This window comes from Lynx rufus, unplaced genomic scaffold (assembly GCF_022079265.1).
Source record: "Lynx rufus isolate CCGP_SWC_20201006 ecotype Redwood Valley unplaced genomic scaffold, mLynRuf1.p SCAF_18, whole genome shotgun sequence".
In the NCBI taxonomy this organism is placed as follows: Eukaryota; Metazoa; Chordata; class Mammalia; order Carnivora; family Felidae; genus Lynx; species Lynx rufus.
Window position 1 is genome coordinate 38,962,400 of NW_025814832.1, and position 12,783 is coordinate 38,975,182.

At 42.3% G+C, this 12,783-nt stretch overlaps 1 protein-coding gene across 2 annotated transcripts in view; it reads right to left on the reverse strand.

The window, feature by feature from the left end:
• MAP3K3 (mitogen-activated protein kinase kinase kinase 3) overlaps window positions 1-12,783 on the reverse strand; it is a 60,441-nt gene that overhangs the window by 40,983 nt on the left and 6,675 nt on the right. For both annotated transcript variants that reach the window (XM_047081636.1, XM_047081635.1), the window contains exon 2: window positions 9,965-10,086. In XM_047081636.1, the coding sequence (XP_046937592.1) occupies window positions 9,965-10,086 (122 nt within the window). The remainder of the gene's footprint in view (window positions 1-9,964; window positions 10,087-12,783) is intronic.

The following is a 12,783-nucleotide window of genomic DNA, read 5'->3' on the forward strand; positions in this document are numbered from 1 at the left end:
CTCTGATCTTGCCCTCTCACTCTTTAATGTAACATGTAGACCACTTCATCCATTAATAGTATATGACAATAGCTAACATTTACTGAACATTTACTATGTATTAAGCCTTGTTCTAAGCCTGTTACATGTATCAATTAAGCAAATCCTCACAACAAATACTATTATTGTCCCTATTTTACAGGAGAAACTGAGTGACAATAAAGTTAAATAAGTTCCTTCAAGGTCACCATGCTTTAAAGAAAGAGCCAGGATCCAAACCCTGGAAGCCCAGCTCTTAACCATCATGCTTTGCCACAACTTAAGTGTCACACAGGCAAAGGAGGTTTATTTTGGGGCGCCTGGGTGGCTCAGTTGGTTAAGCGTCCGGCTTCGGCTCAGGTCATGATCTCACGGTTCATGAGTTTGAGCCCCGCATCGGGCTCTGTGCCGACAGCCCAGAGCCTGGAGCCTGCTTCGGATTCTGTTTCTCCCTCTCTCTCTGCTCCTCCCCTGCTATCGCTCTGTCTCTCTCTCTTTCTCAAACATAAATAAACATTAAAAAATAAAAATAAAAAAGGAGGTTTATTTTACTCACAGACGCAGAGCTTCAATGGGACCTTACTTCTTGGAACTCATGGAGGAGATGGGAGTAATAATGAAGTCAGAACCAGGACACTGAGGTGCCAATCATGCAGCAAGCTATGGGGCCTGGGGAGCCAGTAGGGGATGCTTTGGCTGAGGTTGTGAGTAGATGGGGATGGAGGAAGTAGAATGGAAAAGCACCGTGCCCCATCTGGTCTGCACTCTAGGTGAGTGTGAGCGTGTGTGTGTGTGTGTGTGTGTGTGTGTGTGTGTGTGTGTGTGTGCGCACGTGCAGGCATGTGCAAGCAGAAAGGTGGGGCAGTGCTGCAGAGAAAGTTACTGTGTGGATTTGAGGTTTACACAGGTGACAGCAGTTGTCTGTCCTCTTTTTCTCCTTCCCTGGAATGCTGAGCAGTTAGCATGGCAAGGGCCCTCCACAGCACAGTGCCCCGACATGCCGCTGCACACGGACGTGCCACCTCCAGCTGCCTACACTCTCTGGTCCCACAGCTGGCGCGGGAGTACCCGAGTGCTCACCGAAGTCTGAAAACCTGTTTGCCCCCGCAGGGGGGCTACCAGAGCCTTTCACCTGCTGCTGCTCACAGTCCAGCACACTGTGGTGTAGCTTGCACTGTTAGTATTTTCTATTAACAGATTCTGTTTCTAGAACAGCTTTAGAGTTTCAGAAAAATTGAGCAAACAGATCCCACATACCTTTCCTCCCACCAAACAGTTTCATTTATTATTAACATCATACATTACTATAGTACATTTGTTTTTATTACAATTAATTAACCAATATTGATGTATTAACTAAAGCCCCTTAGGATTTATTTCTCTCTGTTGATTTAAAATAAAATTGTATTCTTTTGTTGCTTTTCATCTCATTTTTTATAGCAATAAAAAACATAGAGCAATAGCTCTTACTCATAAACTGGGACATTATACTTCGATGTACTTACAAAGGAATCCCCTCTGTCCCTTTGTGGGACTGAAGGAATGAATTTATTTAATGACGACCATAATCCAAGCACTATTCCGTGTGAATTCAGTTAGAAAGGGAATTTAAACTTTTGCCTTAAACCACAAATCACTCCTACTCAAGACCAACCAAGCCTGTGATTAGTAAGCAGTGTAAACAAAGATGCTTAGGGCTCTGAATCCCTTCTTTGATGTGGTGACAGCCTTTCTAGGGCAGGATGCTGGCATGTACCACATGGTGTGCCCACATCTGCCAAGTTCCTAAATCCAAGTTCCCCCTGTCAGGCTGACCAGAATAAGCCATGGATAAGAAAAGTTCAGATAAAGATAAATATATTCAATTCCTCCTGCCAACCATTCTCCTTGCTTCTCTGAGACATTTCACACTGGTGGCCAAGTTCTCTTTCATGAGGTTCTCTCCTCCCCTGCTTTCTGTGACTCTATCCCAGCCCAGGGAACCTGCCACCACTCTAACCACTTCTGCTTCTTTGCTGGTTCCTCTTCCTCATGCCTTCTCCCACCCCTCCCCCCACATGTTGATGTTCGGACTTTTGGCCTCTGGATTTCTCCCGCTTTCCTCACATCCTCTCTTCAGTAAGAATAAAAAATGGGCAACTTGAGGGGCACCTGGGTGGCTCAGTCGGTTAAGTGTCCAACTCTTGATCTTGCGAGGCTCAGGTCATGATCTCATGATTTGTTGAGATCAAGCCCTGCTTCAAGCTCTGTGCCAACAACGTGGAGCCTGCTTGGGATTCTGTCTCCTGTCTCTCTGCCCCTCTCCTGCTCATGCTGGCACACACATGCTCCCTCCCTCCCCCACCCTCTCTCAAAATAAATAAATAAACTTAAAAATTTTTAATAATAAAAAAATAGGCAACTTGTAAATAGAAAATTTCCAAATCTCTATGACCAGCCCCAATCTCTCAAGCAAAACTTCCTCTGTCTGCCATGTATTTGAGGCAGATATGTTGTTCTTAAAAATGTGACAGCAGAGTCAAACCATCTGGCTTCAAACCCTGGCTCTACAACCTCCTAGCTCTATGACCTTGAATTTGACTAACCTATCTGTAACTCAGTTTCCTCATCTGTCAAGTGCGAATAGTAATGATATTTATCTCATGGAGTTATCAGAAGAATTAAATGAAATAATTAGGTAAAGACATAAGAATGGTACCTGGCACATAGTAAGTGCTCAATAAATGAAAACACAGGTCCCATTAGCCTTTAGCCAAAATTCTTGGGGCGAAAAGGGTTTCAGAATGCGTTTTTTAGCTTAGAGAGGAAGTATGGTACCTGTCATATATATTATGTGACGCCTCCCCCCAGGGAGGGTCTCTGGGGCAGCGCTTCCACGGCACAGGCAGAACATGAACAGGTATTCCCCCACGCACCTCTGTCCTGCTTAGCCTCTCCTGAAGTTAGTTTGGGACTTTATCACTAGTTCTGACCAAGAGCTGGGAACATAACTGAGTTCTACACTCTCTTCTTTGGTGGCCACATGTTCCAGGTCAGTGGGGCCACCCTCGATCAGGGTTCTGACTGTGGGGAACACTGTCCTTCCCTTACCCACACTGGGCATATTGTGTTAAGTCACCTAAGACTTAGGGTTTTTCTGTTAACACAGTACAAGCTAGTTTTTGTAGTGAAAAGTGTGAATACTCACAATAAGTGGAATAAAGAAAGACTATAAACAGCCCTATGTCCACTCAAACCAGATTTTGCTGCCAAATGAGTCTGCCACAAATTTACCAAAAAAAAAAAAAAAAAAAAAGTCTTTCAGTTTCCAGTACCCTTTGGATTTCAGAAATGCAGATAAAGGATTGTGGACCTGCAAAAACACACATACACACATGCATACAATCTGAATTTTTTTTTTTACTATGATCTCAAACTCAACCTCACTACATGTATGTTTGCACCAACCATCCTCCTAAACTAGTCTCCTTTCTCATCAATGCCATTTCTAACATTGGTACCACTGCTCTCTTGGCTGAAGACAAACCTCTGAGTTCCACTTGATTCTTTCCTTCCTCTCCCCTCCAATTCTCCCTTCAAAGGCCTCTGGGACAGAACCCCACTTCCCATTCTCTCTGTCATCACTCTCACTGAGACCCTTTCCCCTTACTCCTGGATTCCTAAAGCGGCCTCTGCACTTCTGAGCTCCCTCCGCCAACACAGTCTACATTCCTCTACGGTTTCAGTCATCTTAACCACCACTTTCACCATGTCCCTTCCTTGTTCAAAAAGTAATCAGTGACACCCCTGATCTATACAATAAAGTCTAAATCCTCAGCTGTCATTCAAAGTCCTCTGGAATTTAAGCTCACTCACTTTACCTAGCCATCTTACACTGTCCTCAGCAGGACTGCTCTCTCCGGCCCAAACAATGCCCACTCTATTTCCTGAAATAAGCCAGGTTCGTTCTTTGCCCTAAGCCTTTAGCCTTTCAGTTGCCTGACTTGGAGTGCCACCCTTCCTCCTGTCCACCTAGCTAAACATTCACACATTCCTTCACAGCCTAGTTATGTGCTACCCCCTCCAGAAATGACTCTGTAACTCCTTCGGCTCAAGCTCACCTTACACTTTCGTGGCACTCACTATCTGTATCATATATTTAGGCATAGTTGCATCCTACCTCAGTTTCTTTTTTTTAATGTAGTTTTCATTTCCCAATAAGACTGTATGGCTCCCAGGGTACAGGGAACATAACACATTTCTTTGTATATCTAAGAGGCTTGACTACAGGCACATGTTGAACTGAAGGGAGAGGTGCCATCCCTGCTAAGAAAAGAAGTTCCAGTATAAAAATTCAGGTCTAGGCAAGTTCAAGTCGCCTGCCCACCACAGCCAATCTCAGGAAGATAGTGTAGGCCTCCTGGCTGAACTACAGATTTGGGAACTCAGCAGGGACAATAGGAGTAATCAACAATGATGCCAAACTGAAGTAGAAATAACCTTCTCAAAGTCTAAACTCAACAACTGAACATGCAACCCAAGAAAGCTCCCAGGAATCCCTGTACAAATCTGGGTTTATTAAACAAATGTTTGTGAACTAACGGGACTTGACAAAGGTTTCAGCTAGCCATTGTTCAGAGTGCACTCTGATTCTGTAGCTCTCCTTTTCCCTGTATTTGCTATGTATCTTTAATGGCTCCCATATTTTTGGCACTAGAGTCTTATTTTGCCAAAGATAAAAAATGAAAAGAAAAAAAAAAGGACAACAAAAATAATTTTGTGTGGGTCTGGAAAGTCCTAAGGGCAATGGAAGAGATGACTGTAAAGCAACCTTCTCTGCCCTAGTTCTTTCTATATGCCCAGTCCTTGCACTGTGTCTGGCATGCAGGAGCAGCTCAGTGAGCATCTGAATGAATCAATGATTGAATGGTATATTGCTTAGCTATTGCTGCCTAATAAACCACTGCTACACACACACGCACACACACACATGCACAAATATAAATATATATATATGTATAAAATATAAATAAAGCAGCCTTCTTACAAAATAAAGTATCAGGCTTATATATTGCTTTATGTTTCATTTTCAAACTAGCCACACATCTTATCAACAACCCCTGAAAGAGAATGGAAGTCCTGAAGAGCCAGGTCTGTCACAGTAAAAGCAAAAGACAGGCTGCTCAATCACTGGCCATACTGGAGGAACAGCCCCCAGAATTTTCCTCCTTTAGAACTGATAGCCAAGAGTCCTGTCCTGCTAGTGCCTGAAATAAGGAAAGCAACTTTTCCATTCTGAAGCACCCACTAGTGAACACCTGCAAAGTCAGACCCAGAGCCTGGATGCTATACAAGCCTCTACTTACCAGTTATTGGTAAGACTTGAGAGAAACGGGAATTAAGGATTCTATTTCTTCCTCCCCTGGGATTTTAAGAAATTAGGCTAGCTTCAGAAATTTGCAAAGAACTATCTGATAGACAGGAATAACAATCCAATAAAGGTAGAAAACCTTAACCTTTTCAGTTCCATGACAGTATGCAGAATTCTGATTAGACGCTTTCACTAGAACTCATACCTGCAGTGCCAGAACATAACAGAGTGATGTAATCACTACCACTTTACATCTGTACATCTGTTTTACGATGTACAAAATGCTTTACATTCTGCCTGTGACCTTACAACAACTTTAAGAGGTAGACACAACGGGTATTATTTCAGATGGAAAAACTGAGGTTTAGAAAGATGATTAGACTTATATACAGTAAAATTACTGTGACCAGGAGTCAGAAGATCTGGGTTTGCTTCCTGGCTCTACCAAATACCTTTGCGTAAGCACTCTGCAAACTTTTAAGCATCATACACATGCTTACAGTTGTTAGTGCTATCAACTGTTGTTGTTGAAAGCACTAGGTAAACTGTAAAATCCTAGGTTAATGGATTATTAACAACTCCAAGACTTCTAGGCCAGTACTCTTTTCAGTACACTGTGAAGCTGTCAGCTTCACAGAGAAATTGCACCTATTGATAAAGCACTGTGAGCTGATGACTGCTAAAGGGGTGTTGCTCATCACTGCCTGCAAAACTGTCCGTAGGCCCCAACCACACACTGGGATGGGCCACACATCTAAGATTGTTCGGCCAGCTCTAACAAGGCTGTAGGCTTCCAGGGATCTAACGTACAAGAGGAAGAATGCAGAGAACCCAGATCCTACCTCCTAGCAAAGAGTTCATAGTTGAGCACCTCATTGCCCATGTACATCCAAAGCTGCTCAGAACGCTTAGTTGTTGCCAAACGCATTCTCTTTTTCAATTAGTTACCTAGCTTGCTCACTTAGGCAAGAGGATGCCTGAAGTCCTGCTAAGCAGAGATATTAAATTAGGTTTTCCAATTCTTCCAGGCCTCAGCTCCACAGCAATTGTCAATCCATAGCTCCTCTGGCTTTCCTTTGCTGTGTCCAGCTTGAGCCCCGTAAGGCTCTGCTAATCTTAGCGCTGCCCTGTGGCCAGCACTGCGCTTCTCATGCTGCAGTAAGTGCCCTTTGCCTCTGTCAGCGCCATCCCCTGCCTGAAAAAGCAACCTTTCTAACCAAACACTTGGTTACTTTCAACTGGTACTCTGCAATTTGAATCTTTAGCCCTATTTGACATTTCCTAGCTCAATTTGGCATCTCTTAGCCATTTAAATTAGGTTTTGATCTTTCATTCTTCTCTGCTAAGTATGGACTTTCTGGGGGAGGAACTGGTAATGGAGAATACAGTTTAATCCTATCCCAAGCCTAAGCAAACAACAACAATAATAACAAATAGGGATTCAGTCTGTAAAGTCCTACATTAACAGATTATTAACACTGGCAGACTCCTAGGCCAGGTTCTTTTCATTACACTAAGCTATAAACACATCTCCCTCCAAAGGTTTCCTCCACTTTCATCTCACCCCATCCTTCCTAGAAATATATTCACTGAGACTTTCTCCCCCTTTCTCCTTTTGGATTTTGCTGAAGAATACCTCCCCTGGTCAGAAGCTGAACATCTGCTACAATTCCCAGGAGAGGCCATTCTACAACCTTGACTTTATTAAGGGGGAAAAATGATCTTGACATTTTCATTGCCCTTCTGTCTGATATTAGCATACAACTTTGAGCTTCCATTTCTAAACAGTCATGTCAGTTCCACAGCTTCACTACCCCCCAGCCCCCATGCCTCTGGAATAGAATCTTAGATAGGATTCTCATGAATGAGCTTATCACAATGTATAGAAACACATGACCTGTGTGGAAAATGAATGTACACCAATGAATTGCTAAACACCTCCAAGCATGCACTTAATTTCTTGCCCAGCAAACCAACAGTCTCTTATAGTATATAAAGTTGTGCTGTCCAAGACAGTAGCCACTAGCCACATATGGCTATTTAAATTTAAATTAATTAAAATTAAATAAAATCTGGGGTGCCTTGGTGGCTAAGTCGGTTAAGCGTCCGACTTCGGGTCAGGTCATGATCTCACAGTTCGTGGGTTCGAGCCCCATGTCAGGCTCTGTGCTGACAGCTCAGAGCCTGGAGCCTGCTTTGGATTCTGTGTCTCCCTCTCTCTCTGCCCCTCCCCTGTTCATGCTCTGTCTCTTTCTCTCTCAAAAATAAATAAACATTAAAAAAAATTTTTTTTTAATTAAATAAAACCTAAAATTGACTTCCTCAGTTGATCAATAGCTATGTGTGGCTAGTGGCTATCACATTGGACAGCACAGATAAAGAACACTTCTATCATCACACGAAGTATACTGGACAGCACTGACAGACACTGCTTATGAATAATACTATTCTGCAAATTGGTGGCTAAAAGCACAGAATACAGGTTATAAGTAACCAGTGCTCCCTACAAATCCACTAAAATGACTTGTCTGGGAAATGAACTCCACACTCTTCCAGCACTTGGATCAGATTTGAAAGCACATTTTAGCTTTAATGAGTAATGTGGTTCCTTCCCCAAAATTTCTTTTTCTTACAGCCCCTGCACATGAGCTTGTTGTTACTGTGGGGCTGTTCAGAAGGGCTGAGCTCCTACTGCTGCTGTGTTTTTTCTTTAAAAACAAAAAAACTGAGGTTAATAATGTGTATCCTCCATGCAACAGAAAAAGTATGATGATATTCAAGTAAATTGTGGGTCCTTAGAGCCACTACCTCTTGTTAAGGTTACTTCTTAACCAGCAGTCAATCCTTTTCACAGCCTTCTCCCTTCCTAACCACTAACTTTATTCCAATAACACAGCAGTAGGCACAGTAAAGATCAGGACTTTTCTTATAATAGTTTTTAGGCTCTAAGCAGAGGATCTCTAGGGGCACCTGGGTGGCTTAGTCGGTTGAGTGTCCGACTTCAGCTCAGGTCATGATCTCACGGTTCCTGGTTTGAGCCCAAAAACAGGCTCTGCACTGACAGCTCAGAGCCTGGAGCCTACTTTGGATTCTGTGTCTCCCCCTCTCTCTCTCTGCCCCTCCCCCGCTTGTGTGCACTCATGCATTCTCTCCCCAGAATAAATAAATAAACATAAAAAAAAAAAGAAGAAGAAGAAAAAGAAGGATCTCTAAAAGGTAACTCCCTTCAAGGAATGATCAGAGGCCATGCCACCCTCCTTTTCCCGGCCTGGTCCATTTGGGCCTTCCAACTCAAGAAAGCTTCCCCTTTTCACCTAACTGATATCCACACTATCAGCCCCATTTGGAGAAAGATCAGCTGACTGGAGCAGCACACTCCACATAGGAAGACAGGAAGGAAAGTGAGGTCATTAGGCTCAAGCCTGGGGGAGGGGACTCACTTCTGGTAAAATGCTCCTTCCAAAAGCAGCTTTGAATAGCAAAGAGTTACCACAAGGCAGAACCCACACAATTAGACAGAATAATGTATGAAAATAGTAAAAGAATGGGCCCTATTCCCCCAGTTCTGTAAGGTAGCCATAAAAACAAACCAGCCTTCTAAGCTAATCCTTCTGTTATATCATGAAACAAAAGGATGCAGGGTCCCCAGTTTTCCTAAAGGCAGGAAATACTCTGGGAGACTGTATCTAGCAAGACCTTAGACAGAAAAAGTTCTAGGGCCTTACTTTTTCTCTAGGAACCAAGGATTCTTCTGAAGAATTGGTAAACGAGGTACAAATGAGGAAAGAGAAGGAAGGTTAGCTGATAAGGAAGTGAACCACAAAGGAGAATGGCATGTACAAATTTTCACCAAATACACTAAATATGCCATATGATATAGCACTAGATAACCCACTAGGGAGGAAAGCTCCCCATCATTCACTCCTCTCTGAAGGCCAAAGTACCCAGGAAACAGGGAGTTTGTAAATGACACTAGAGATGGGAAAAGGATTCTCAACAGTGCACAGGTTTAAATGTTAATAAAAATAGTAACTATTTTCCTAAAGAAGCACACAACTTTCAGTAGAGTAGACACTCTCAACTACCTAAGTTACTATAAGGGGAAACAAGTGTAAACAAAAATAATAAAATCACTCATTGTTACCTTTAGAATATATTATGTGACATCTTATTAAGTAAATTTCCCTTCCTGATTATATTTTACATATGCTAAAACTAAAATTAACTAATTTTTCCTGAGTATACGCTGTAAGGTAGCTAAAAAACCTCCTGAGAGATTATGAATCTGGATTAAACATCTGCCAATAATCAGTAAAGGAAGAGTTACATGAATACTGTCCCCATAATACATGAAGGAATTATTCTTATTCTCCACAGATACAACACTATACACAAGGTCAGATGCACAAGGCTTTGGGGATCCAGATCAGGACCCACACCTGGCTGGTATATACCACTCACCATTTACTAAACTCTGAAAGAAAGGGGCCAAAAGCATTCTAACCTGGTATTAGAGTATCCTTGGCTTCTTAAATATTGCCCATTTGCAAACCCCTTCCCAGCAACTGTAGGTGGGTCTGCCATGGCCACACACACCTGCCTATTTGGGTGACCCGTGTCTTTGCTCTTCATGGTCTCATATCCAGGCACCCGGTGACGTCGGCTCATCTGGAGGGCCACCAGATCCTTCATGATTGAGTTCAATGCCTCCTGTTCGTCTGCAATGAAAGAGAGCACATGGGCTAAGATACTTTAAAATGGACCACAGGTAAGTGCTGAATCACCAAATTGTACACCTGAAAGTAGTATTACACTGTATGGTAACTAATTGGAATTTAAATAAAAACTTAAAAATAAAATACAGACCAGCAAATTAGTACTAAAAATTGTAAGTTCTGCCCAGGTAAAACGACAGATCCTATAACTATAATCACATGCATTTGATGTCTCTGAAAAGTAGATAACTGAGGTCAGACTCTGGCAATTTGAATTTTAATGGATTCTTAACATATCTCCAATCAGATTTCTGGCAGCAATATTTACCAATTCACTGGCGGCAAGGGAGTTGCTCAGACAGGGCAATTCTTCCAGTGCCAGAGAAACTCAATCAGGAAAAACAAATGAAAAGTTGGAGTGAACAACAACCAGCACAGTGTAGTAGGGTACTGAGTGAAAAGATGAAGTCATGGAGAGCTGATTATGGGACAGAGTCACACACAGACTTATTCTTAAAGCATCCCAGGTAGAAAAGCACATTAAAAAAAATTTTTTTTAAGTTTATTTATTTTGAGAGAGAGAGAGAGAGAGAGAGCGAGCGAGCGAGCAGGGGAGGGGAGAGGGGGGAGAGAGAATCCTAAATAGGCTCTGCACTGTTTGCACAGAGCCAGATGTGGGGCTCAAACTCATGAACTGTGAGATCTTGACCTGAGCTGAAACTAAGAGTCTGAGGCACCCAGTTGCCCCTAGAATAACACACTTTATGTATGTATGTATGTATGTATGTATTTATGTATTTATTATTATTTTAAGATTTATTTATTTTGGCGGGGGGGAGGGGGGGAGAGTGCATGAGCAAGCAGGGGAGGGCAGAAAGAGGAGACACAGAATCCAAAGCAGGCTCCAGGCTCTGAGCTGTCAGCACAGAGCCTGATGTGGCGCTTGAACTCACAAACCATGAGATCAAAACCTGAGCTGAAGTCTCAGATGCTTAACCTACTGAGCCACCCAGGTGCCCCTAGAAAAGCACATTTTATTTTATTTTATTTTATTTTATTTTCAACGTTTATTTATTTTTGGGACAGAGAGAGACAGAGCATGAACGGGGGAGGGGCAGAGAGAGAGGGAGACACAGAATCGGAAACAGGCTCCAGGCTCCGAGCCATCAGCCCAGAGCCCGACGCGGGGCTCGAACTCACGGACCGCGAGATCGTGACCTGGCTGAAGTCGGACGCTCAACCGACTGCGCCACCCAGGCGCCCCGAAAAGCACATTTTAAAAGGTACCAAACAAGGACCTCAAGGTAGCTGCTTTGAACAGAAGCTGTTTTACATGCCTATGCCTAGCCTTTGAGCAGCCCCCCTCCCAACTCTTTACAAGTTTATAGGCCTTCTGCTTCCCACAGGGAAGTGAAAAGGCAGTTCTATTGTTTTTCTTCTCTAACTGGCCAAGCAATGCATTGTCTCTGCCTTACTGGCATTACTTTTAATCCCCTTTTCTTGAAATAGCAGAGTACTGGAATTCTCATGCATTGAAGACAAGTGGCCAAAACCCAGAACTCAAACCAGCCCAATTCCATGTTTTGCAAAATTCTCCCAGGTCTTTCAAGACATCCTTGTCTACTCAAATAGCATTTGGGAGTTGAAAATAAATCTGTTGATCTGGAAAGGAACATGACAGATGAGTTGTTACACTTGTTTTGGTGACGACTGAGTCACTTGAGGACCAGAAGCACAGCTTAAAAGAAGCAAGTACAAAAGACTCCACCCATAGAGCACCTATCTTTTGTCTTTCATCATCATGCCTTGGAAATATTCTAATACCTTGTGGAAAGGAAAGAACAGCCTGAAGTATAAGAAGTAAATCTGTGCTTTTTGCCTCTCTTCTTTCTAGATCAAATCTGCTCAGGTACCCTACATGCCCTCTGAGAAGGTGCAGGAAAGGAAGGAGAAAGGTGCCCATTGTAGAGGTTTCTGACTGCTCATAAAAGTAAAATTAGACTTAAAAATGTGCAGGAAAAACATGAGTAGAGTAGCTTCCTATCTAATTCCATTTCAAAATATATACCAAAGTATGTTTGAGAGGTGATGTAGAACCAAAAGGATAAATAAATGGGATAATGAGTAAAAAGAAAGTGGGTACCTACGAAAAGACATTTGTCAAAATTAAAACACATACATCCCATCAATTATTTTATATTTCCTAGTGATTTTCCTATAGGCTCCTTAAAGAAAGAGACTTACATATTTTGTTTTTTTAACTTCCCAACAAAAGTTTAAAAATTAGAGCATAACATCTAAGCTAGGAAGATTGGCTTATATATACAATATACATAAGCTTATATATTATGTATATTTAATATGTGTATACGATGTTTGGACCAACTGTAACAGTAAATTGGGATCACTATAAGGCGGATCATGACTAGGTATGTGTTTTCTGAGGCACATCCAGTGAGTGATATTCCTAACAGCAGAATACGTGGAGTTTTCATTATCAAGATAACCACTCTGAGAACTGGTAATTTCTGTTGTTGTCTAAACTCAGATACTGAACTGAGATGGATGTGAGTACACACAGGGACGCATGCTTTTTAAGTCAAATCCACGACAAGCAGGACTACAGAAAGCGTTTCTAATTCTGTGTAAGATGATGCTATTATAAGAGCTGGTTTATCAGGTTGACAAATTCTGTTTCCA